The sequence below is a fragment of the Ictidomys tridecemlineatus genome, chromosome 2 (assembly GCF_052094955.1).
Source record: "Ictidomys tridecemlineatus isolate mIctTri1 chromosome 2, mIctTri1.hap1, whole genome shotgun sequence".
Classification (NCBI taxonomy): Eukaryota; Metazoa; Chordata; class Mammalia; order Rodentia; family Sciuridae; genus Ictidomys; species Ictidomys tridecemlineatus.
The window spans coordinates 27,799,876-27,827,602 of NC_135478.1; the positions used below are offsets into that span (position 1 = coordinate 27,799,876).

Genomic DNA, 27,727 nt, shown 5'->3' on the forward strand with positions numbered 1-27,727 from the left:
ATTTCTTTACCTTACAAATCTTCATTTATAGAAATGATTGCTATTTGTAGTCTGTAAAATACAGTTTATGATGGAGATGAGTTATATTTACTCTTTTCTTTCCTTCCCTCTCTTTAGTTATTGTAGCTTTAATAGACAGAATGGGAGATGCCAAAGACAAAGTTCGAGATGAAGCTCAAGCTCTGATATTGAAGTTAATGGATCAAGTAGCACCACCCATGGTAAGCCTACATTTTAAAATTCCAATTTTTCTAATTCATGACATACTATCAGTAAAGATTTATGGTAATCACAGCAAGTTAGTAAAGCTGCAAGAAGCATGAAAACTGAAATTTTAGGCAGTGAATTGATGTTAGTGCTATAAAGAAATTGAAATTTAAGGTGCAATATCAATATTTAATTTTTTTCCTTCTTTTTCCTTCTACTTTTTATGCTTTTAAAAAAGTCCTAATTCATAGATGTAAGTTATTTGACAGGATACTGTTTATATTATTCTTTAGGATTTCCTGGTTTACAAATTATAAATGTTTATAGAGAAAGTTTATTTGAGAGCTACTGAATATTATGTTATTTCCCTAATTCTTACAAAGACAGGAAGATATTCTTTTAATGTGGTTACTAATTATATAAAGCATATATTTTATGACAGCAACCTGTGTTTTATGAATTTAGTAGAAATAATTTGCCATTATGTAATGTATTTTTCTTTTTTTCTGTTATTATAACAAAATACCTGGAGCTGGATACTTATAAAAATAGATTTGTTTAGTTCATAGTTTTGGAGGCTGAAAGTCCAAACAACATAGCACAGGCTCTGGTGTAGATCGCTAGCTGCATCACCACATAGTGAGACAGAAATCCAAGAATGAGGGGGAGTGACCAACCAGTCTTTTTTTTTTTTTTAATATTTACTTTTTAGTTGTAGTTGAACACAATACCTTTATTTTATTTATTTATTTTTATGTGGTGCTGAGGATCGAATCCAGGGCTTCACATATGCTAGGCAAGCATTCTACCGCTGAGTCACAACCCCAGCCCCCAACCAGTCTTTTGACATCCTACTAGGCTCCACCTCATAAGAGTCCTAATATCTCAACACCACCATTAAAGATTAAACCTTTAATACATGAACTCTTGGGAGACAAACAATATCCAAACCATAGTATGGAGGTATTGTGAAAGGACAGTAAAAATAAATTAACTTGCAGAGAAGAGAGAGTAACTCAAGTGGAAAAAAAATCAGACTATGTAATATGTACAATGATATTATGTGATACTTAAAATGCAACTTAAAGACTGGGATTGTGGCTTAGTGGCAGAGCGCTTGTCTCGCAGGTATAAGGCACTGGGTTCAATCCTCAGCACCACATAAAAATAAATAAATAAAATAAAGGTATGTGTCCATCTACAACTAAAAAAATTTTTTTAAAAATGCAACTTAAGGGCTGGGATTGTGGCTCAGCGGTAGAGGGCTCGCCTAGCATGGACAGGACCCGGGTTCGATTCTCAGCACCACATAAAAATAAAGGCATTGTGTTGTGTTCATCTACACGTAAAATAAATAAATATTTAAAAAACAAAACAAAACAAAAATGCAACTTAAAGTTATAATATGTGTTTTATTTAAAAAATCCAATTTCTGGATTGTTACAAGTAAATACTATTCCAGATATTTTAAACCTCAGAATTAAAATTTTATAGTTTGGTAGATATTCTTTGTTTTATGTTTATTGATTTGTATTTTAAGTTGTTGTTGGCTTTTAGTTATTACAAAGTATACTCTAGAGAACATTCTTGTACATGTATCTTTAGACATAAGTATATGTGTGGTTTTTTTTGTTTGTTTGTTTTTTATTTTTATATTTTTTGTGGTGCTGGGGATTAGACCCAGGGCCTTGTGCATGTGAGGCAAACACTCTACCAACTTAGCTATATCCCCAGCCCTTGAGTATTGTTATTGAGTAGAGTTCCAGAGATGGTGTTGCTGAGTCAGTTTATTCAAAGGGGTACTCTACCATTGATCTACATCTCCAGACCTTTTGCTTTTATTTGGAATCAGGATCTAGCTAAGTTGCCCTGTCTGGCCTTGAACTTGGGATTCTACTGCCTAAGCCTCCTGAGTTGCTGGGATTAGAAGTACATAAGACTACACCTGGTTCCTATTTAAAATTTTGAAAAATCAGTGTTTAGATTAGCTTCCTGAAAGTTTGGCAGTGAGAGAGAAATATATTAATAGAACTGAATATAGTCTCCAGAAATAATATTGAATCTGGAAAAAAAGGGTGTATGTATGTGTATGAATTTGGTAGATGGTAAAAGTGTGTTTCCAAATGTGGAAGAAAGATTAATTGGGATGTGTGACTATTTGTTTGGAAAAAATAAAGCTAAATTCCTCGATATGCCAAACTGAAAATATTGTTTTGCAATATTTGTGTAAGTTTATATTTTTCTTCAGAAATAAACTTATACAAATAGGTAACCATAAAATGACTTGACTTGAAATGGTTTTGTGTTTGGATCCAGGATTAAAAGTAGAAAAAACTTAATTATAAAATCTTTAAAAAGCCTATTCTGTGTGACAGTTTATAGTAGTTGCTAGGCAGTGGTGGACCTCTTTAATGTTTACTGGACTACTGGACTTATAATGGTAGCATTGTTATTAAGGTTCTAAAGCATATAAGAAACCATATCTTTTGAAATGCTAAGGTTTTTAGGTATTAAGCATTTTTTTCTGACAATAATTGAAATCTAAAGTAAAAAATTATATATAAAAACTAAAAATATGGTTAAGATACTAAAAGTGGATAGAAACAACTGCAATGTAAATTTGGCTTAGAAAAATTTTAAGTAAGGGTTAAGTATCCCTAATCCCAAAATCCAAAGTGCTCCAAAATTCAAAACTTTTTGAGCATTGACATGACATCACAAATGGAAAGTTCCACACCTGACCTCATGTGACAAGTTCTACTCCAAACACAGTGCACTAAAAATGTTGAATAAAATTATCTTCATGTTCTGTGTATGAAGAATATGTAAAACATAAAGGAGTTTTGGGTTCACATTTCGGTCCTATCTCTAAGATATCTTGTGTAAATGCAAATATTCCAAGATCTGAAAAAAAATCTAAAACCTGAAACACTTCTGATCCCAAGCATTTTGGATAAGGGTTACTCTATAGTAGAGAAGTGAACAGTCTGATGAAAAAATTCAGTAACACAATAAAGCTGATAATAAGGTTGGAAAGTGTTAAAATATTGTGGATAATTGAATTTTTCATTTTACATGTTTACTCTTCTTTCAAATAGTATGTTTGGGAACAGTTGGCTTCTGGTTTTAAGCACAAGAATTTTCGATCTCGAGAAGGCGTGTGTCTGTGTCTTATTGAAACCTTGAACACGTAAGTTTTATGATTACTGAAAATAGCCTCTATGTTTTCCACTTCTCAGAATCAAAAATTCATTTCACAAGGTTAAGGAATGTTATGGGAATAAATTTTGAACAGCTATTCATTATCTCCACAAAAATTAATAACTATTGCTAATATTTTTATGCATGTTATTCTTCATGTTAATTTTAATCATTTAGTGATAAGTGTTCTCTATTTTTCTTCATCATGTTTATAGTAGCCACCCAAAATAGATGGTCATAGAATGGACAGATGTATAACTTAGGATCTGTTTCTATTGTGGATCCAATTTGGGGTTGTTTTTAACTTAATGGTATTTCACATATTATAGCCATTTTCCATCCCCCTTTTGCCATTTGGCCTTAAGCTTCCTGGAGCACTGTGGGTGGCTACCAAAATCATACATTGAACAAGATTCTTCCAGGTAACTAGACAGCATAGACATCATAGATGTCACTGGGGCTTTTGTTCTGCTTGTGGACTATTTTTTCAGATTTTATGCAATCTGATAGGTAGTGTGTAGTAGCTTTCAACTTTTTCTATAGCATTACTTCCTTAAATATTCTTTCATTTGTTTTCTTTTGCTGCTCTATGGTCCTTTCTGCCATCTAGAGCTTGTAAATGCATCCAGTCTACACAATTTTTGTGGGTCTTGGCTCTCCTGTCATTTGCTTTCAACCTGTGAACTCATCCAAATATCAATAATCATAAATTATTATGATCTTTTAATATACTTATTTCATTGGATTGCATATTTATTTGAGAACCACAGTCTAAGAAAAATCACTCTTTCAAAAGCAAATGCTTTGATTTCGTAAGTATTTGAGAGGTTGTTAGATTTAAAAGTGCCATTTCTTAAGCATTTTGCTTTTTTGGATCATGGACAGTTTTCAGTGTCATTATTCAAGTTTGCATATTTTACATTGTTTAGAATTATGTTTTGCTTGTGTCTCATATCCTTCATGTTTTAATGATGTGTGCCCATCTTCTTTACCATAATTGTCATATTGATATAGACAAGAAGAAGGCATAAGGATATTTTGTTTACTATTTTATTGAAACCAAATTCTCTTTTTCTCAAATTATATTTAGTTTTGGGGCTCAGCCACTAGCCATCAGCAAGTTGGTACCACATTTGTGTATCCTATTTGGTGATTCAAATACTCAGGTAAAACTTTATTTATATTCAAGTATTGACTGTTGGCTACCCTTTCTTTTCTGTGCTCTTATCCCGTTTTACAAAAAGGAGAAAGGGTGGAGGGTGGCCATGAAATAAAGATTTTTACCTTACTTTTTAAAAAATACATTAAGATTAGTTGTAAACAACATATTCCACATAGGTTGCTGTAGTTTGTCAGTATCTTTGCTAGTATTAAGGATAGATGAAATTTAATAATGGGTTCTTGAGTTTGAGTCACAAAGACTCTGGGTTACCTTATAGTCCTCCTGTGTATTAATTGTGAGGAAAGGTTGTCAGCTTCCTTTATTCCTGAATATAAAAGCTTTTTTGCCTAACATTTTTTTGTAGTAGTTAAAACCTTATTTAACAGGAAGAATTTGTGTTAGTGGTATATTATTTCTTTTTCTTAGCTGTCTGTATTATAGGCTTAATCCAAGAGTATGTTCTAGATCTCGTCCCTCCTATGGAAGTTGAATCTTAGCTGTGAAAATTTTGGCATAGCTTAGGCATTTAAATGACCCTAAGTAGGGTTTTCCCTTCTTTCAGATCTTAGCTACCCTTTGACAGGTTTGTAGAATATTCTGTTCAATTGCTGTGTGTGGGTTTTTTTTTTGTGTGTTTTTTTTTTTGAGACAGTGTCTTGCTTTGTTGCCCAGGCTGGCCTCACACTCCTGGGCTCTAGTGATTCCCCTGCCTCAGTCTCCTAAGAAGCTGGGACTACAGGTGTGCACTATCACATCCAGCTTTTGCTTGCTTTTTGATAGTGAGCTGTGTAAAGGAACTAGAGCTTTTTAAAAAGTAATTTTCTTTGGGAAATTAAAAAGAAAAATTTCCTTTTAATTGTGGTAAAATATGTACAACATAAAATTTACCATTCTGACCATTTCAAGTGTGTTTCACATTTCAGTGCAATTAAATACATTTACATTGTTTGGCAACCATCACCATCATCCATCTTCAGAACATTTTCATCTTCCCAGACTGAAACTTTGTACCCATTAGATAGCTTTCCATTGTTTCCCCTTTGTTCTCCCCAGCTGCTGGCTTTTTGTGTGGAGTTAACTGTTCTAGGTACTTCATGGAAATAGAATCATGAAACACTTTTCCTTTTGTTTTGACTTATTTCAGTTAGCATAATATCCTCAGAGTTCATATATATTGTAATACATTTTAAAATTTCCTTCCATTTAAGTCTTAATAAAATCCTAATCATATATACCACAATTTGTTTATGCATTCATCTGTGGATGAACATTTGGGTTGTTGCTACCTTTTAACTATTAGAATAAGGCTTCTATGAATTTAACCATAATAATTTATATTAGTTATTGATATTTGTTTACATAAATTTACTACAAATAAAATTTTTGAAAGTCACATTAGTAACTTTTATTCACCAGTTTCTTAGATTTCTATAAAATCTTTTAAAAAATGTTTAAAATGAGGTGTCTTTAAAGCTTTCTTGGCATGTCCTCTTGGTTTTCTGTTAATGACATGTTATAATTTCCCTAGGAGTTAAGAGGCATTAAAACAAGTTGGAGCTTCAAGTTGGTTTGCTAGTGTAATATTACCTTGAGGTGAAGTATTTCATTGTGTCATATATAAGTTTCTTTAAAAATTCTGAATTCTTTAACAGGTGAGAGACGCTGCAATATTGGCTATGGTGGAGATTTACAAACATGTAGGAGAGAAAGTGAGGATTGATCTTTATGAGAGAGGAATCCCCCCTGCTAGGTAAGTCTTGCTAAATTTATTTATTTATTGTTTCAAGTTTTAAAAGTTTGTTTCATTTTTGTTTATTTTAAGAAGGTTTAAACTTTTAAAGTGTTTTAAAATTCAAAAGGTATGAAAGGAGGTACATATATAAATTAGCACTATTTACAATGTTCTTAGGATTTCTTATTTCTGGTCACTTTTATTATATATTCATTTATTATTTAGAATATAATTAAATACCATCATTAGGTAACTATCCTTTGATACCAGATGGTAAAAGTCATTATTTGGAAGATGCTTGAGTAAGAATTTAGTAAAAATTTTAATTCATTAGTTAAGTAAATATTTGTAAAGTACTACCTACTGTTGAATGTATTGTACAAGTTATTGGGTAACAAAGATGTATAAGAATCAGCCACTGCTCTTAAAACCTAGTCAAATAAAAAGGAAACCAAGAATATCTGAGTAGTGGGGCTTGGGCTGGAACTGCGTGTGGCTCAGTGGTAGAGCACTTGCCTGGCACATATGAGGCACAGGGTTTGATCACCAGCACCACATTACAAATAAATAAATAAAGGTATTGCGTCCATCTATAACTAAAAAAAAAAAAAAAAAAAAAAGAATATATGAGTAGTAAACCATTAATTAGTCATATCACTAGCATTTGTTATAACAGAAAATTTTTCAAAGGTGCTTTTTTTCTTTATTACTTACTAGAATTTATTTTATTAAAGATATTCCAACCAAATTCTCTTCTTTTCATAATGAAATTTACTCTGTAAGGGGATTTGTTAAGATGATTTCCTCCACTTTGCATTAAGGTATTTGATATCTCAAATAAATACTAAAATAGAATAACACGATGAACTTCTGTGTACCCATTACCCAGCTTTAACAGTTTTCAGCTCATGGCCAATTTGTGTGTTATACAGAGGCCTATTTATCTTTGTTCTATATTATTGTGAAGTAAATATAAATTGTTATGATATTTTATGTGTATATATTTCTAAAGGAAAAAAATTTATTCACAACTATAAATCCATCATCACATCTTATTTTTTTTTCAATTTATCAATTTATCTAGGCAGAGCTTACATTTTCAGTTGCTTCTTAAGTATGAGTAATGTACATGTTTTTAGAAGTTTGATTGAATCAGGATCCAAATAAAGTCCAGTATTACAATTAGTTGATATATTTTGTGATCTTTTAAAATTACGTACCTCAACATTCTTTTTTCCTTGCGTTTTATTTGTTGAAAAAGCCAGTAGTTTATTCTGTAAAGTTTCCTATGTTCAATGATAGACATGGTGATGCATGTCTGTAATCCCTTTGACTTGCTGTTTGAGGGAGGATTGTAAGTTTGAGGCCAGCCTCAGCAATTTAGTGAGATGCTGTCTCAAAATAACATTTCAAAGAAAGGACTGGGAGTGTATCTCAGAGGTAGGATGCCTTTGGATTCAATCCCTAGTAGCACCAAAAAAAAAAAAAAAAAAAAAAACCCCATATCCTGGATTATGGTATGGTTCAACATATTCTTTTTTCTTCATATTCTGTGAATTCGTAGTTGAATGTAGACATTACATCAGATTATTTTTTGGGGGGGAGGGCTTGGGAAGAATAAGACTATGTCATATGTAGTGGTGTATTCTTTCATGAGTCTCATACATATCTGGTTGTGTTACCTTGTGGAGTTTTCTCAGTGCCAGTTAATTTCTGATAACAAAATTGCCCAGTAAATATGCTTTTTGTTGATTGTTCATCTATTCATTTTCTACTTTCAGGGCTAACGAGAATTTCATTTGAGTAAATTCTGCAGCATATTATTTGGATGTAAGAAATATTGTCAGCATATGTATTTTTTTGTATGTGTGAATGTGTGTGTATGTGTGCATATTACATATTTTAAAATTTATATTGAAATTACTATTTTATTTTTTCTAAGTAAACTTTTATTTTTAGAGTAATTTTAGGTTCATAGAAAAATTGGATATATAGAGAATTCCTAAATATATTTCTGTTTCCACACATACATAGCATCCTTGTTATCAATATATTCCACCAAAGTTGTATATTTGTTATTCAGTAATTGATGAATCTACATTGATACATTATTATCTCCCAAAGACCACAATTTGCAATAGGGTTCACCCTAGATGTTGTATATTTTATGAGTTTAGACTGATGTATAATGATATCCATCTACCATTATACTACCTACCATTATACTATCAGACAGAATAATTTAACTGCCTTAAAAAAATCTTTGCATTACCAGTTCATTCCTTCTTTCTCCTAAACCCCTAGTCATTTATTATCTTCATAGTTAACTTCTACAGAATATTATATAGTTGGAATCATGCAGTATGTAATCCTGAGATTGGCTTCTTCCGTCATATGGGTTTAAGTTTCCTCTGTCTTTTCATGGCTTGATAGCATATCTCTTTGTAGTGACAAATACTTTTCTATTTTCTGGATGTACCAGTTTATCTGTGCGCTTACCTACAGAGAGACATCTTGGTTGCTCCCAAGTTTTGGTAATTATAATAAAAAGTGCTAAAAATATTGTCAGTTTTTTTTTATTGGGGCTAAGTTTTCATATCCTTTGGTTAAATATCAAGGGCTATAATTATTGTGGTCTGTTGTATGGAAGAGTATGTTTAATATTATAAGAAACTCAAAACTCTCTTCCAAAATGGCAGTCTCATTTTGTATTCCTACCAGCTGCAAATGAAGTGTCCTGTTGCTCTATCTTTGCCAGCATGTTATTGTCACTGTTTTAGGTTTTGACCATTCTAACAGTTTTGTAGTGGTATTTAGTCATTTTAATTTGCATTTCCCTGATGACTTATAATTTTGAATATTTTTTCATATGCTAATTGTTATCAGTATTTTTTTTTTTTTTTTGGTGAGGTGTCCAAATCTTTTTCCCATTAAATGAAATTTTCTTCATTTTCTACTTAGTGTTGAGAAATCTTTGTGTATTTTGGGTAGCAGACTTTATCAGATATGTCTTCTGCAAATAATGTGTCCTAATCTGTGTGGCTTGTCTTATCAACCATCTTTATAGAACAGAAGTTTTTAGTTTTAAGTCCAGCATGTTAATTATTTCTATCATGGATGTCATATTTTAAAAAAATCCATCACCAAACCCAAGGTCAACTAGAATTTTTTTCTACATTCTCTGAGTTTTGTAGTAAGTCTTGGGGTTAGGTAGCTATAGTTTAGATATAAGCTGTCGCATAAAAGCTCTCATGTGAGGGCTAGGGTTGTGGCTCAGTGGTAGATCACTCACCTAGCATGTGCGAGGCCCTGGGTTTGATCCTCAGCACCACATAAATAAATAAGTAAGTAAGTAAGTAAAGACATTGTGTCCGTCTACAACTAAAAAATTAAAAAAAAAAAAAAGCTCTCATGTGAGACAAATAAGAAAGTTTAGAGGTGAAATGATTGGGTTACTGAGAGCCTTAATCTAATCACTGCATTAATCCACTTAAATGTATTAACTGGGTGGTAACTGTGGCAGGTAGGATGTAGCTGAAGGAGGTTGGTCATTGGGGAGCATGCCTTTGGAGTATATAGTTTGTCCCTGGTGAGCAGAGGAGTCTCTCTCACTGCTTCTTGATTGTCATGTCCTGGGCTTCTTTCCTCTATCACTCCCTTCTGCCCTGATGTTCTGCTTTGCCTTGGGCCCACAGCAGTGGAGTCAGCCATCTATGGACTGAGAACTCTGAAATGGTGAGTGTCAAATAAACTTTTCCTCCTCTAAAAATTGTTCTTGTCAGGTCTTTTGGTCACAGCAGTGAAAAAGCTGACTAAAACATCTTCCAACTTTGTTGTGTTCCTTCCATATTAGCTATTCTAGGTCTTTTGCCTGTTCATTTTAACTTTAGAAACAGTTTGTTATATTCACAAAATAACTTTATGATTGAGCTTGCATAAAATTTATAGGTCAAGTTGGGAAGAAATAACTTCTCAACAACATTGAGTCTTTCCACAAACATAGAGTATGTCTGTATTTCATCCTCCCTTGATTTCAACAGAGTTCTGTAACTTTTCTCACGTAGTTCATATACATATTTTGTTAGATTTATACTGAAGTATTTCATTTTGGTGTGTTCTAATATAAATAGTATTTTATTTTAAATTTCAAATTCTACCTGTTTCTTGCTTGTAGACACTTGATGTTCTCTATCCATGGTTCTGCATCTACATATTCTACCCATAAATAGTTGGTTGAAATATTTATTGGAAATATTTTTGGGAAAAAAAATCTGTGTCTTTACTGAACATGTACCAACTCCTGTCATTATTCCCTGAATAATAAAGTATAACACCTATTTATCTAGTATTTACATTGTGTTAGATAAAATAAATAATCTAGAGATGATTTAAAATATGTGGGAGGATTTGCATTGACCTATGTATATAAATACTGTGACATTTTATATGTAGGACTTGAGCATCTGCAGATTTTAGTATCCAAGGGGGTTTCCTGGAATTAGTCCTTGCCAAGGGCCAGCTCTAAAGGAAATTAATCAAATCTCTTGTATCCTTGTATCTTGCAACCTTGTCACGTAATTGCTAATTCCAGATTTTTTTGTCAGTTAATTTGAATTTTCTCCATAGATGATCACGTCATCTGCAAAGACAAAGATGGTTTTATTTCTTGGTTTTCCATAAATACACCTTTTATTTCCTTTTTATGTCTTACTACATAGTGACTAGGACTAGGACTTCTAGTATGATGTTGAAAAGAAATGGCAAGGTGGGGGTAACATACATGCTTTTTCCTAATCTTGGTAAGAAATTTTCTATTTTTTTTTTTTTAACTAATAGTGTCATGTTTGCTTTGGATTTTTTGTAGGTATCTTTATCAATTTGAGTAAGTTCCCCTTTATTTCTACTTTACTGTTTTTAAAAAAGTTATTTATGGATGTTGTGTTTTGTCAAATGCTTTTTTGCATCTATTGAAAGGATCATTTAAATTATCTATATAATGTCCACGAAATATATATTTTTCATTTCTGCTATCTACAACATATGTTTTCTTAGTTTGCCTTGTGAGAGGCTTATCAGTATTATCGATCTTTTCAAAGAAACAGCTTTTGAATTTGTTGATTTTTCTCTATTAGTTTCTTGTTTTTTATTTCATTGATTTCTGCTCTAACTTTTGTTATTTCCTTGTGCTTATTTTGGATTTAATTTATTGTCTTCCACTATAGTTTTTATCCATAAAGTTGAGCTTTTAATGATTCTATTTTATTTATCTTCTTAGCACATCACTTACACACATTAAAAAAACATTTTAGAAACAAATAACCCAATCAACAAATGGGTAAAAGATCTAAACAGACACTTCACAGAGGAGGATATAGAATCAATCAACGAGTACACAAAAAAATGTTCACCATCTCTAGCTATCAGACAAATGCAAATTAAAACCACTCTAAGATACCACCTCATTCCAGTAAGAAAGGCAGCCATTATGAAGTCAAACAATAACAAGTGCTGGCGAGGATGTGGAGAAAAAGGTACACTTGTACATTGCTGGTGGGACTGCAAACTGGTGCAGCCAATTTGGAGGGCAGTATGGAGATTCCTTGGAAAGCTGGGAATGGAACCACCATTTGACCCAGCTATTCCCCTTCTTGGACTATACCCAAAAGACCTAAAAAGAGCATGCTACAGGGATGCAGCTACATCAATGTTCATAGTAGCACATGTCACAATAGCTAGACTGTGGAACCAACCCAGATACCCTTCAACAGGTGAATGGATTAAAAAATGTGGCATTTATACACAATGGAATATTATTCAGCATTAAAAAATAACAAAATCATGGCATTTGCAGGGAAATGGATGGCACTAGAGCAAATTATGCTAAGCGAAGTTAGCCAATCCCTAAAAAACAAATGCTGAATACCTTCTCTGATATAAGGGAGGTGACTCAAAACAGAGTAGGAAGGAAGAGCATAAGAAGAAGATTACCACGAAAGAAGGAAAAGAGGAGGGAGGGAAAGGGAGAGAGAAGGGGAATTGCACGGAAGAGGGGAGGAGACCCTCATGGGTTCACAAAATATATATAAGATGGTGTGAGGGGGAAGGGAAGGGGAAAAAAAAGAGAGAGATAAGTGTCACAGTAGAATGGGTAGAGAATAGGGATGGGAGGGAAGAGGAGGGGAGGGGAGATAGGGAGGGCAGCAGAATACAACTGACACTAGGATTGCTGTATGTATCCACATGGATGTATAACCAATGTGATCCTGCAATCTGTACACGTGGAAAATGAGAATTCACACCCTATTTGAATCAAATGTATGATATGTCAAGATCATTGTATTGTCTTGAGCAACTAATTAAAAAAACCATTTTAGTGGTTTCTTAGAGTTTGCAATATATATTTATAAGTAATTCAAGTCCGCTTTCAGATAACACTGTACCATTAAACAGAAAGGGTGAGTACCTTATAATAAAATGATCCTAATATCGCCTTCTCATCTTTTGTATCATTATATTATTCATTTCACTTATACATGAACATACATAAACATATATGTATATATCCACATTCACACACATAAGTATATATAATTGAATTAGTTTTTGCTGTTATTTGGAGAAAACATCTGTTAGATAAATTAACAAAAAGAAAAATTAAAGTTTTATTTTCATCCTTTACTCATTACTTCTGTTATGTTTGATTTCTTTATGTAGATCTGAGTCTCTGATCTATATAATTTCTCTTCTCTCTGAAGAATTCATTTTTAACATTGCTTCCAAGATACTGGCAATAAATTCCCTCAATTTTTATTTGAGAAAGTCTTCAGTTCTTTTTCACTTTTAAAGGATAGTTAGTTACTAAGTTCAGAATTCTAGGTTGGTGGGTTCTTTTCCGTCAGTTTTTTTCTCTACCTGAGAAATTGTATATAATTTATACATTTGACCCTCTATAGGTAAAGTGTTTTTCCTCTGGCTTCTTTGAATATTTATCTTTGATTTTCTGTAATTTGAATATAACATGCTTAGGTGTAGTGATTATGGCATTTATGCTTCGTTTTCTCTGGGCATCCTGGTTCTGTGGTTTGCTATGACATTAAGTTGAGAATTCTCAGTGATTATTGTTTCATATATTTCTTTTGTTCCTTTTTCTGTTTCTTTTTTTGCTACTGCCATTACTGTGGGAAGCCATTCTCACATGTGATTAGGCACCTCCCTGATTGGGTGTGAGGCGTTCTGGCTAAACTGTGTCAGAACTAATCCCCACCCTCTTAGGTGTGAGAGCCCATCTGTGTGGAGAGCCCATCCGTGTGGGGGTGTGACTGACCATTGACACTGAGACCAACCACTGACCCTGCCCTTGGAATGCTGTGCCCCTCGACCTTCATTGGATGGAATTTTCCCCTGAATTTCTTGTTCCCCAATAAAAGGCCACTCTCTGGCGGGCCCTGCCTCTCTCTCTTGCTAGTCCTGAGTAAGCCTCGCTGCCCACTGGATGGCTGGGGCAGGAGCCAGAGGGAGGGCCGTCTCAGACTTGGTCAAAGAAAAAGGTAAATTGAGTTTTGTGTGTTTATTTTGACCTCATTAGTTAACTTCTATGCTTCGAACCTCTAGTATGAAGTTAGCGTGCTGGTTGCGTGGCTGAATTGGCGCACACGAAGGAGCATTTTAGTTTAACTAGATTGAGTGGGAGCGCGCTATAAAGATAAAGGTATCGGTGACAATTTTGGGTCACAAAAGTACAAGGAGGTACTGAAGAGACGAGGTGTTAAATTATTTAAAATGGGAAATTCAACTTCTACTGATAAAGACATGTATTTGACTATTCTAGAAACTATAATTAATCAGAAAGGAAAACAGATAAAAAAGACTCAGTTATTACAATTCTTAAAGTTTGTAGGTGCATTTTGCCCTTGGTTTTGTGACTAAGATTCCCCAAATTTACATAGTTGGGAGAAATTAGGGAGGAAATTACAAAAAATTTGCCTTTCTAATGAATTACCTGGAGGCATTGAGAATATTCAAAAAATTTGGACGGCTTTAGAATTTGCCTTTTTGATTACTTGGATCAGAACTCATGGCCCCCTGAAGATCTATTGAAAGACATTCAAAGAGCCATTAGGTCTATTCAAATGGAAAATCTGCCTGAGGCTAAGTTAATTTCTTTTCTCTTGAGCCATTTAAAAATGAAAGCTCTCGGGGCTAAGCCTCAGGTAAGGAATGTGACTTTCAGCTTGCAGGAACAAGGTCAAGGTAGCCTGGAGGAAGATAATAGAAGTCAGGATCATAGAGAGGAAACATCCGAAGTCATAGACAGTCCTCTGGAATTGATAGAGAATCCTCCCGGGGGAGGAAAATCCGGAAGTAATTTTTACAGAGGCATAAAGCCTTTCTCCACCACGTGGCTTAGGAACCCAGCTTCAAAATGGCGATGGTGGAGATTCTTCCCACGAGTAGAAGTCTGAGGAGGAGGAATCAGATATTGAAATTCAGGACATATGAAGAAATTTTAACAGACTGCCTTTAACACTGCCTGCCCAGGCTATTAGAATTCGGCCATTATCTGCTAAAAGGAAAAAAATTTAACAGGTACTCTGAATTAACAATGACTTTTCTTACCCTGTTCCAGCGAGGCATTAAGAAGGCGCAGGAGGCAGGGAAGACATTAGCGGTTTTCAACTTTTCCCAGTTTTTGAGCAGTTTAATGACCAGGACCAAAGGGTTTGAGTTCATGCTATAATTCCATTTAAGACTATTAAGGAATTGAAGAGTGCTTGTGAGACTTATGGTCCGAATTCACCTTTTGTGCAACGTTTGATTGATACCATATCCTCACAACCACTTCCACCGAGTGATTCGGTTTCATTAGCCAGATCTTGTTTGAGTTGAGGAGACTTTTTGCTTTGGCGTTCTTATTGGCCTGATTTTTGTACTGAACAAGCAGAAAAGAATAGAAGACAAAATTTGCAGACCCCAGTAGAAATGTTTTTAGGAATGGGTTAATTTGCTGATTTGGAAAGACAGTTAAATTATGAATTTGCAGTGTATGATCAGATAACTGATTGTGCTAAACGTGCCTGGAAACAAATAATTTCCAAGGACCAGTCCAATTTAGTTCTTACCAGAGTCAAACAAGGTGCCAGTGAGCCTTATTCGGATTTTGTAGCACGGTTATACCAGACAGCAAATTGGACTATTGGAGACCCAGGAGTTTGTGAGTTTATTGTTAAGCAATTGGCATTTGAAAATGCAAATAAATATTGTCAGGATGTTCTCAAACCCCATCGGAAAAAGGGAACAATTTCTGAGTTTATCCGCTTGTGTTCTGAGATTGATTCCACCCATTTGCAGACAGTAACATTAGCCATGGGCCCTAAAGCAAACCTTACAACCTCAGGAATTGGTACGAAAACCCGGCAAACCCTGTGGGAGATGTTATCTCTGTGGTAGGGATGGCCATTTTGCGCGAGAATGTCATACTCGTAATTTTAAGTTCAAGGCTCCATCTGCTGTTGATAATAGATATTGCAGGACTCAACCCCATGTGGCAGATCAAGATGGCACGAATCAACCTGCCTTCTTGCCATCATTTCCTCCTAGCGGGAGAACGAAAACCTTCCGGTTGGCCTCTCCCTGGGCTGAACAAAAATACGGGGAATTAGAGGAGAGGTCCCACAGTGTGACATCACCAGTGCCGACCAGGACGGCCCGCCATTTCTACCGGAACATAAATCACAGTTTCCTTACGACCCTCAACGACAATTGAATTGAATCCTGAATCAGGGCCAAAACAAATCCCTACTGGGATTTTCGGGCTGCTTCCTAAAAATACTATAGGTTTAATTTTGGCACGTAATAATTTAAAAGGGGCCATTGAGGTAATACCTGGAGTGATAGATTCAAATTTTAAAGGACAATTAAATGTTGCTGTGAGGTTCACTTATGCCCTAAGGCTTACTCCAAAGGATGCATTTGCCCGATTGATTTTATTGCCCTGTGATTCGGATGAATACCCGCAAGTAAATTCAGTTTCTAAACTGCCAGACAGAGTGTACTGGTCTTAGTTAGTGCAACAAGAGCGCCCTTTATTGGAACTTAAAATTAATCATAAAAATTTCAAAGGAATTCTTGACACGGGTGCTGATATTTCTGCCTTTTCTAGTAGATTCTGGCCTACGAATTGGCCCTTACATGTAGCACCAGCTAACCTAGAGGGAATTGGACAAATTTCACAGCCTGCTCAAAGTGCAAATTATCTCCGACGGGAAGATTCTGATGGGAACAGTGGAGTTTTTCAACCTTATGTGTTAGAATCCTTACCAGCAAACCTATGGGGAAGGGATATTTTAGCAAAAATGGGATTGTTATTAGTAACTCCAAATTTTCTTGGAGATGATAAGGAAACCTTTCAGGGAGAATATCTGCTTACAAACCAGTCTCCATGGCAAAGATTAGTAAATGCTCCAAACCAAAATTTTGACTAGGGGCCTTGAGTGTTTCCCCGATCCTAAAGACAGCTGAAAAAATTACCTGGCTCACAGAGGAGCCTATATGGATTTCTCAGTGGCCCATCTCAAGGGAAAAACTTGACATAATTCATAGGTTAGTTGAGGAACAACTTCAGGCTGGTTATATAGAACCAACACTTAGTCCTTGGAACACAACTATTTTTGTTATTAAGAAAAAGTCAGGAAATTGGAGATTGCTACTGGATTTAAGGGCAATAAATCATGCAATTCAGCCTATGGGATCATTACAGCCAGGACTTCCTTCCCCCACAACCATCCCTTTAAGCTATAGCTTGATGGTAATAGATTTTAAAAGATTGTTTTTTCTCTATAAGGTTACATCCTGGAGATTGTGAAAAATTTGCATTCACTGTCCTTGCAATTAATTCTAAGGAACCTGTTAAAAGATATTCCTGGAAAATACTCCCCCAGGGAATGCATAGCAGTCCTACCTTATGCCAGAAATATGTAGATCAGGCGTTAGCTCCCATAAGAAATAGCTTTCCTGATGTGTATATTATTCATTTTATGGATGATATATTATTGGCTCATGGTAATCCAGAGGTACTTTCAGAAATTTTTACTCAGTTAGAGGCTTCACTTACAGTGATGGGTTTATGCATTGCTCTTCAAAAAATACAAAAGATGCCTCCCTTTCAATATTTAGGTCAGATAATTCAAGGACATACAATCCATCCTCAAAATCTTCAGATAAGAGTTAAGGAGTTACATACCCTTTTTCAAGAACTATTAGGAGATAATTAAATTAATTGGCTGAGGCCATTCTTAAAACTAACTACTTCTGAATTAAGTCCTTTATTTCAGATATTACAAGGAAATCCTTCTCCAACCTCTCCACGTTAGCTGACCATAGAGGTCAGAACAGCTTTAAAAAGGGTTGAAATGCAATTAAAAATGCACAACTTACTAGAGTTGATCCTAAAGAAATAGTGTATTTATTAATATTTCCAACTGAGCATACCCCAACAGGAGCCGTATGGCAAAGATTGGGAGTTATTGAGTGGATTTATTTAGCCCACTCCCCTCAAAAAACATTGATTCCTTTTCATGACTCTGTTGCTCAATTAGTCATTAAAGGTAGAACAAGGATTTTACTATTAATTGGATCTGAACCTGATATCATAATTATTCCATTTCTATTCAACAGAATAATTGGCTTTTTCAAACTTCTAGCTTATGGCAGATAGCTTTTGCTGATTTTCCTGGCCAGATAGATAGTCATTACCCTCATGATAAAATTATTCCATTTGCATCATTAACATCACTTATTTTTCCAAAGATTGTGCGTGCCCATCGATAGATGAAGCTTTATCGGTGTTCACTGATGGTTCAAGCTCAGGTAAAGCAGGTTTTTATAGTCGTGTTCACACAGAGGTAATGCAAACTTCATATACTTCTGCCCAGAGAGCAGAGCTTCAAGCTCTGATTTGTGCCTTAAGTTACTTTGCAAATGAGCCTATTAATATTTACTCTGACAGCTTATATGCAGTCAAAGTTAACAAAAATATTGAAACTTCAGTTATTGGATATACTTCATCACAAGAGTTATTTGAATTATTTCATAATTTACAAAAGGCAGTGCAAATGTGAAAATACCCATGTTTCATAGAACACATACAGGCTCACACTAATCTTCCAGGACCTTTAGCTTTAGGTAATGACAAGATTGATAAATTAGTAGCTATTTGTCAACAGATGTCTTCATATGACTGTGCACAAGCTTCACATTCCTTGCATCAACAAAATGCTTCTAGCTTACATAAAAAATTTAATATTATCAGAGAACAAGCTCGTCAAATTGTAAGTCAATGCCCTAAGTGTGTTATTCACACTCCATCTCCACCATCAGGGGTAAATCCCCGTGGATTAAAATCAAATCAAATATGGCAAATGGATGTAGATCATATTCCTCAATTTGGTAAGCAATGTTATGTACATGTAGTAGTTGATACATATTCCAGATTTATTTTTGCCACAGCACATACAAAGGAAAATACTCAACATGTAATTTCTCATTGCCTAGCAGCCTTTGCTGTGTTAGGGTGCCCTATACAGATTAAAACAAATAATGCACCAGCTTATGTAAGCTCATCTTTTCAACAATTCTGCCAAGAGTTTCAAATTAATCATAAAACAGGAATTTTTTATAACCCCCAAGGTCAAGCCATTGTGGAACGAGCTCATTTATCTATTAAGCTTCGATTACAAAAATTAAAGGGGCAGAATAGGTTTATGACTCCCCAAAATAGCCTCAATCATGCTTTGTTCGTTTTAAATTTTTTAGACTGTGATGTAGAAGGTCACACTGCAGCTGAGAGACAATTGTCTCCCACAGTAACAGGCCCTTTAGGCAGAGTTTTGTGGAAAGATTTACAGACTGGTCAATGTAAAGGCCCAGACCCAGTGATTATGTGGAGCAGAGGTCATGCTTGTATTTTTCCAGAAGGTGCTTTTCGTCCTATCTGGGTGCCTGAACGCACAATCAGACATGGAAGAGATAGAACCGAGATTCAAGCGACTGAAAATCAACCCAGAGAAACCCCCATTCAAAAGGAAGAAATATTGGAAAAAGATGAAGAGAAATCAGATTGACCCATCCAAAAAGCTGATTTCATGGGAAGACTTGAAGAAGCTAACAACACCGGCTTCCCAAATAATTCGACTCCTAGGAAAAAACAGGACCCCACTCTTGATGGTAGCGACAGTAATTGCCCTGCTGGGCTGTCAGGTAAAGGGGAACCAGACAGACATTTATTGGACATATTTCCCAGATCCACCCCTGGTACACCCAGCTGTGTGGACTGGAGAATCTATTCCAGTGTTTACTAATGACTCATTCATGATGGGAGGATTTACAGATACTCATATTACTCCCAAACATGTGACTAGATTTAATTATTTTGGCTACAGTGCCCAATTTCCTTTGTGTTGGTCCCACGATAAACATACTGGTTGTCTGAAAGTATCATTTGAGGAAAAGACATCGATTGGTAGACCTAGACTGACTAATTATTCTATTTTTGGAGACTTAAAACCTTATACTAGATCAGTAATTAAGATAGGACTTTCCCATAACAAACCAGTCATTTCTGGAAAACCTCCACAGATACCCCACTGTCCAAAAGTTCTACAATTGATATTGGCACCTTTCCTAGATGGATGGATTGTGTAAATACTTTTCCTGTACAATATAAGGTGTCTAAAGATAGTGGGTATATTTTAGACTGGTCTCCACAAATTGATAAGAGACAATTACGAAGAAATTCTTCTATGACACCTGCAGGATTTGTTAGTAATATTTTGACTTACAGTGAGGGTGGTATTCAAAAAAATATTTGGCGCTTAATTACTGCCTCAGAATTCTTACATTTTACAGACAAGCCTTTACAAAAATTGGTTGGCAAGAACTGTAAGGAGGGATCTTGCTATGGCTTACGAGCCTGTGTCCAATCTCCTTATGTTTTAATTATTGGAAATGTAAAAGTTAAATAGATAGATGACAGATATGTTGTTACATGTAAGAAATGTAACCTAACCAATTGTATTACTAGGTATAATGTAGGAAAAGGAGTGCTGATACTTCATCAGCCCTCTTTTGTTTTATTACCTGCTAATATTTCAGAGCCATTGTATTCTGATGCTGGTTTACCAGTCTTGCAGCAAATTCATGCCCAGCTAGCAAGACCTAAACTTGCTATTGGAATTATAATTGTTAGTGTTTTGGCATTAGTTTCTTTTATTGCATCCACTGTATCTGTCTCTCTGACATTGTCTCAAAATATTCAACATGCAAAATTTCTTAATAATTTAGCTCAAAATACTTCCAAGGCTCTGCGTAATCAAGTGAATATTGATGAAAGAATTGAGACTAAGTTAAACGCCTTAGAGGCGACTGTTATAATCATAGGTTGCCGCAGTCCGGCTGCAGCAAAATAACCGGGGGGTGACGAGCAACTTGTGTACATTGATACAGCAGGAGTGGGAGCCCTTTATTGTAGGACAGGAGGGGTATATATACATTCCACACAGTTTATCTTAATTAACATAAACTAGATACAGCAGTCAACCAATAAGGAATCTCCACACTCAATGGCTCACTGGTGCCACCTCACAAACTACTCCCCCTGGCAAAATGTCAGGCGCCATCCAGACTTGTTTACAGACTCTAACATTTTCCCCTTTTGTTTAATTTAAATAACGACCATAATTACTAATTGGGCATTATGTAAAATTGTGGATGTGTAACCGATGTGATTCTGCAATCTGCATTTGGGGTAAAATTGGGAGTTCATAACCCACTTCAATCTAATGTATGAAATATGATATGTCAAGAGCTTTGTAATGTTGTGAACAACCAATAAAAAAAAAAAAATTAAAAAAAAAATAAATAAATAACGACCATAGTGGTTTCTACACAAACACCATAAATAATCTGCTACAAGCAGAAGGGGAGGATACAGAATGCCACAATACCAAGCCAATTGATGGCTCCATGCAAGAAGCCCTTGGAAAAATTATACCAGCAATGACACCGTTAGCAAAGATACCGAGTTACAATTTGTTGTAGATTACAGTTTGTTGTCTCAGTCCAGGTAAAGCAGTGTCTCAAAAGATTAACGCACAGTCCAGTAAATCACAGTCCAAGTAAGTTCTGCAGGCAGCTAGCTTGATCCGAAGTCTCGTCTGGTTCTCAGCAACACTGGAAATTGCTGCAGTCTGGCTGGGCACAATTCAGGAGCCACTTGTCAAAAGAAATGAACTTTATTTTTGGAACCACACAGGCCAAAAAAAACAGCTCCTCAGGAAAAACCCTCAGAGTCCAACTGCCACCACCGGCTTCCCACAAGCCTCTCACAACAACACAAGCCTCACCACCTCCCACAATCCTCCTGCTCTTGAGGCCGATTGGCTGGGTCGCGTGGGCGGAGCCAAATAAGTCCTCCAGTGAGCATCACCGCAGAGGAACCAATCAGCTAGATGTTGCTGGGGCCGCTGTGAGCCAATCATCAGCTGGCAGTCTGGAAGTTTGCTGGCAGCTGGAAGTTTGCTGGGGCCCCTTCCGCTGTGGCTCTCAACAGGAAATTCTTCCACCTTTGTCTTCACTGGCACTGGGATGAAGGCAGGAACTCTGGATGGCAAAAGAAAATCCTATAGAATTCCAGCAGGCACTAAGAAAACAACCTTCTGAACAATTTAGTACATTATCTTAAGGTTTTTTACATTTGAAATAAGCCTTAATAATGCTCATTACTCATTAGCTTCCAAGTGTGGGAGAACCATTGTAGTTACTGGCCTTGGAAATGATCAAACTTCAGGGTCGTGGCTGTCTTCAGCCTGCAGCATTCTGGGCAGTACCAGGTGGCCCTGGGGAGAGTCCAGGGAGTGTCCCGGACTAAAACTGCCACTGGGCACAGGGAGCAAGAGCCTGCGAGACCGTGCCTCCGGGTCAGGTTTAGATTTGTGCTCTCGCAGTGGTGTCCTGCTTCCCGGGCAGGGGATGGGGAAGAGCCGGCTGCCACCACTTGGAAAGTCCTTATTGCACCATGACTGGCTCACACATGTGGCAGCCTCCGCACCGATTCATGCACCCTCCAGTAATGAAAAGTATTCAGTAATGGCCTTTTGCTGCAACTTTTTTCCTGATAATCCTTCCTCCTCTGAACTTTTCTTTTTCTTTATGACTAGAGTTCCTGGGCTCTTATCAACATATGCCCTAACTATTCTTGGTTCCATTGGGGTGTCTTTTTCCCTTAGTAATTTACTTAACACCCCTTCCATATTTTCGTCACAAAGACAATACAACATGACAAGATAAGATACAAACATACTGTATCAATCTTCTCCATTTTCTCAAAATGGCCATTTTTCCTCTCGTCCTATCTGCCTAGGGACGAGCAGATTTGCTCCCATCCTATCTAGGGATGGGCAGCTTTTTTTTTTTTTTTTTTTCTGTCACTTACCCCCGAGTGTCCTGGGGCTCCCCGTAGGGGTCACCATCTGCCGCAGTCCGGCTGCAACAAAATAACCGGGGGGGGGGGGGGGGGGGGGTGACGAGCAACTTGTGTACATTGATACAGCAGGAGTGGGAGCCCTTTATTGTAGGACAGGAGGGGTATATATACATTCTACACAGTTTATCTTAATTAACATAAACTAGATACAGCAGTCAACCAATAAGGAATCTCCACACTCAATGGCTCACTGGTGCCACCCTCACAAACCACTCCCCCTGGCAAAATGCCAAGCGCCATCCTGACTTATTTACAGACTCTAACAATGGGTAGTGAACTTTCAGCTTTAAAGTTTAAGGAAAGGCTTAAATGCCATGCAAATTATAAATATGTGTGTGTGACAACTGCCAAGTACAATGCTTTTCTCTGGGATTGGGAGAAGGTTAAAAACCATTTGTTAGGTATTTGGCAAAATAATAATAATAGCTTGGATCTTTTGGAACTTCATCACCATATCCAAGACATTCAAAATAATAGAGCTGATTTTTCAGATCCTTCTTCCATGGCTAAGCAAATATTGAAGGAGTTAAATGGATTTAACCCTGGAAATATTCTTAAACACTCGGCCTGATACATTATTGGATTGTTCTCTTTGCTATTAATTCTCTTTTGTGTTGTAATTATAGGATGGCGAGTCTTCAGAACAAGAATTCAGAAACTAGAAAGAATGAACCACCACCTGATTTTTAAGAAAAAAAGGGAGGAATATGTGGGAAGCCATTCTCGCACGTGATTGGGCACCTCCCTGATTGGGTGTGAGGCGTTCTGGCTAAACTGTTTCGGAACTAATCGCCACCCTTTCTAGGTACGAGAGCCCATCCGTGTGGGGATGTGACTGACCATTGACCCTGAGACCAATCACTGACCCTGACTTTGGAATGCTGTCCCCCTCGACCTTCATTGGATGGAATTTTCCCCTGAATTTCTTGTTCCCCAATAAAAGGCCACTCTCTGGCGGGCCCTGCCTCTCTCTCCTGCTAGTCCTGAGTAAGCCTCGCTGCCCACTGGGTGGCTCGAGGCAGGAGCCAGAGGGAGGGCCGTCTCAGACCTGGTCAAAGAAAAAGGTAAATTGAGTTTTGTGTGTTTATTTTGATCTCACTAGTTAACTTCTATGCTTCGAACCTCTAGTATGAAGCTAGCGTGCTGGTGACGCGGCTGAATTACACGTATATTACTTTTGTAGCTGCCAACCTCAGTTTCTTGAGTATTCTATTTTTCTTTTTAGTCCTTTTCTTTTTGCTTCTCAGTGTTAGAAAAATTTATTGAAATATCCTTAAGCCTCGACATTCTTTCTTCTGTAATGTCCAGTCTACATATAAGCCCATTTATTACTAGTTTTTAGTTTTTTGGTGGGGAGAAGGTGTTCTTAGAATTTCCATCTCTCTCGGGTGCTTACCTATCTTTTGAATGCTTTATTAAGTAGAGACCATAACTTATTAATTATAGTTTTTAAACCTGGTTTGAAACCTTCTGTATTTTTTTTTTTTTTAAATACCTGGACATTACTACCAGGTAAAAGAAACTGCTATAAACAGGCCTTTAAAAGCACTAGGTTGGTAAAGTGTAGTGGTCAGGGGAGGTATGGCATAGTTCTTTGAGTAGGTCTCAGTAATTTCATGAATTTGTGTCTCTGAGCTGTGAAATTCTCAGTCTCTCCTTCTGCCCACAGCTCAGTCTCTCCTTGTACCCTTTCCTTTTCTCCCTCTGCCCTGCAATTTAAGACTGGATGGTTGTTGAGTGGGCTGGAGCCAGTTCTTTCTCTTGTCTTTTGTAGAAGACAGTAGGGGTCTGGAGCTGGGTATTCTCTTTCCTCCTTTTGGAAAGCTATAGTGGCTGGAATTGGCTAGCTCCATTCCCCCAGGTCATTTAGAGTCTGATAAAACTCCAGAAGATTAGGCTCTGCTTAAATAGTTTTTCCTAAAGGCAATTTTTCCTTAAGAACAGAATGGTCTAGCATAATTAAAAATGGTTTATTTTCCATTCCCTATGCTGAAAACCAGGTTGAGCTTCTGGAGGTAAATAAAATAAGCAAGTATGTGTATAGGGAGGGTGTATTAGTCAGGGTTCTTTAGAGGAACAGAATCTACAGGAAGTATAATTATAAAAAGGGGATTTATTAGGTTGGCTTACAAAACTAGCAGCTGGATAGTCCACAATGGCCATCTGTAGGCTGGAGAGCTGGAAGAATCAGTAGCTGTGCAGTCAAAGGGGCTAAAGCCCCAGAACAAGAGGGATCAAGGGTGCTTCCCTAGTCTGAGACTGAAGGCTTCTGGAAACTAGGAATCACTGGCAGAGTCCGTTTTGAAAAGTGAAGAAGCAGAGTCTGATATCTTCAGATGATCACAGCAGCAATCAAGAACCCATTCAAGAATCCAGCTTGCATCTGCTGCTGCTTCCCTGTTCTTTAAGTTTTATTTCATCTAAGCCATCATCCTATGGTGCTGCCCACGCTTAGGGAGGGTCTCCACTTCAGTTGGTTTTCCCACATGCCAAGTCATTCCTAGACACACTTTCATTGCCACACCCAAAAGTCTCTTAATCATAGGCATCTCTTAATTCAATCAAGTTGACAATTCAAATTAGCCATTATAGAGGGATTAGGAATGATGTTCCCCCAGGACTGGTTGCTCTGGCGTTATTGAGGCCTAGACTTAACCACTTTAAGCTTCTAGTAGTTTGTCAACTACAGTTCTGGTTTTCCTGCTCTGGCATAGGTTCCTGGAGAGGTTTCTGCTGGGATCAATTCTGGTTCTTCAGTTTTGCCTGCTTCCAGTTTGAAATCATCGTGAGAATGTAAAATGGTGTATCAACTTTGGAATATAGTTAATAGTCCTTAAAATGTTAAATGTGGAATTATAATGTAATTAAGCAGTTCTACTCCTAGCAACATATGCACATGACCCAGCTTATAGTTAGAGCTAAGAAAAGTTGTTGATTTTGTAGTTATTTTAACTTCCTAGTTGTTGTTAGGGCAGAATGGAAACTTCCAAGCTTCTTACATACTAGACCAGACTAGGTGATGGAAATTACTTTTTATTAAAATATTTTAAAAAGTTTATTATACTATGATCTCCATGAGAAAAGTGCATGAATCATTAATATGTGGCTTTGTAAATTATAACAAAGTGAATACACTCATGTATCCATCATACAAATGAGGAAGTCAAATATTACATCCCAGAAGCCTTCCCATATCCTTTTTCATCTTTACCATTTCTGTCTTCCCCAAAAGTAACTACAATACTGACTTCTAACACTACAGATTAGTTTTACCTATTTTTGAATTTTATATACATGGAATCATACGATGTTTATTCTTTGTCTCTGGTTTCTTTTCTGGGGTGTAGGGTGTGTACTAGAATTGAATGCAGGATGCTCTACCACTGAGCTATATCCTCAGCCCTTTTTATTTTGAGACAGTGTCTTGCTAGGTTGTTTAGGACCTTGCTAGATTGCTGATCTGTCCTCAATTTGGATCCTCCTGTCTTAGCCTTCCTAGTTGCTGGGATTACAGGTGTGTGCCATGGTGCCTACTGTGTTTTTTTAGGCAGTACTGGCAATCAAACTCAGGGCCTTGTGCATGTTAGGCAAGCACTCTGTCACTGAGCTACCTCCTCAGCCTTTTTTTTCTTTTAACATTATATTTTTATGATTCATTTGAGTTGTTGGATCTAGCTATAGATGTTCATTTTCATAGCCATATAGTTTTTTACATTGTATGAATAGACCATACTTTATGGGTACATACTGTTGATGGACATTTGAGTTGTTTTCAGTTTGTGGTTTTTATGAATACTTTTTCTAATAACTTTTTGTATGTGTCTTAGTGTACATATGAATTCATTCTCTTTGAATATATATCTAAAAGTGGAATTGATGGGTCAGAGTGTTTGTTTACATTTAGTTGATATTGACACTGTAGCATTTTCACCAATATTTTATATTGTTAGTTTTAGTTTTATTAATTTTAGGTTTCCAGTGGGTGTGTTGTGGTTTAATTATGGATGTATTATGCATATTTCTGGTTCCTAATAAAGAAGAATAGCATTTCACTTATTAATCAGCCATTTGGATGTGTTTTGCTGTGAAGTGTTCATTTCATCCATTTTTTATACACACACACACACACACACACTTGTAGATAGACACAATATCTTTATTTGTTTATTTATGTGGTGCTGAGTATTGAACCCAGTGCCTCACGCTTTCAGGGCAAGTGCTCTACCACTGAGCTACAACCCCTGCCCTCACCAATTTTTTTTTTTTTTTTTTTTTTAAACTGAGTTGTTTGTGCTTTTAAGAAATCAGTTTGTGAGATGTCCTTTATCCATGCTGAGTACAAGTCATTGTCAACTATATATTTATTTCAAATGTCTTCTCCTATGATGATTTTTTTACTTTCTTCATGTCTTTTGATGTGTGTAAGTTCTTTTGGGATGGGTACCAGGGATTGAACTCAGGGACACTCAATCACTGAGCCACATCCATCCCTATTTTGTATTTTATTTAGAGACAGAGTCTTACTGAATTGCTTAGCACCTCACCATTGCTGAGGCTGGCTTTGAACACTCGATTCTCCTAACTCAGCTTCCCAAGCCACTGGGATTACAGGTGTAGGCCACCATGCCCAGCTTTTATGTGTGTAAGTTTGTAATATAGTTCTTGGTTATTTCCTTTATGAGTGGAGATTTCTTTGCCCTTTTTGAGAAATCTTTGCCTTTAAGAATGTCCTCTTGGGATTGGGGTTGTGGCTCAGCAGTAGAATGCTGGCCTAGCAGGTGTGAGGCCCTGGGATTGATCCTCAGCACCACATAAACATAAATAAATAAAGGTATTATGTCCAACTACAACTAAAAAAAAAAAAAAACAACCCAAACAAACAATAACA

The 27,727-nt window shown here is 36.4% G+C and overlaps 1 protein-coding gene across 36 annotated transcripts in view; it reads left to right on the top strand.

Annotated features, from left to right (window-relative positions):
• Window positions 1-27,727, top strand: part of Clasp2 (cytoplasmic linker associated protein 2) — a 202,697-nt gene that overhangs the window by 24,809 nt on the left and 150,161 nt on the right. For all 36 annotated transcript variants that reach the window (XM_078038189.1, XM_078038168.1, XM_078038181.1 and 33 more), the window contains exons 3-6: window positions 118-221; window positions 3,306-3,397; window positions 4,499-4,574; window positions 6,223-6,320. In XM_078038189.1, the coding sequence (XP_077894315.1) occupies window positions 118-221; window positions 3,306-3,397; window positions 4,499-4,574; window positions 6,223-6,320 (370 nt within the window). The remainder of the gene's footprint in view (window positions 1-117; window positions 222-3,305; window positions 3,398-4,498; window positions 4,575-6,222; window positions 6,321-27,727) is intronic.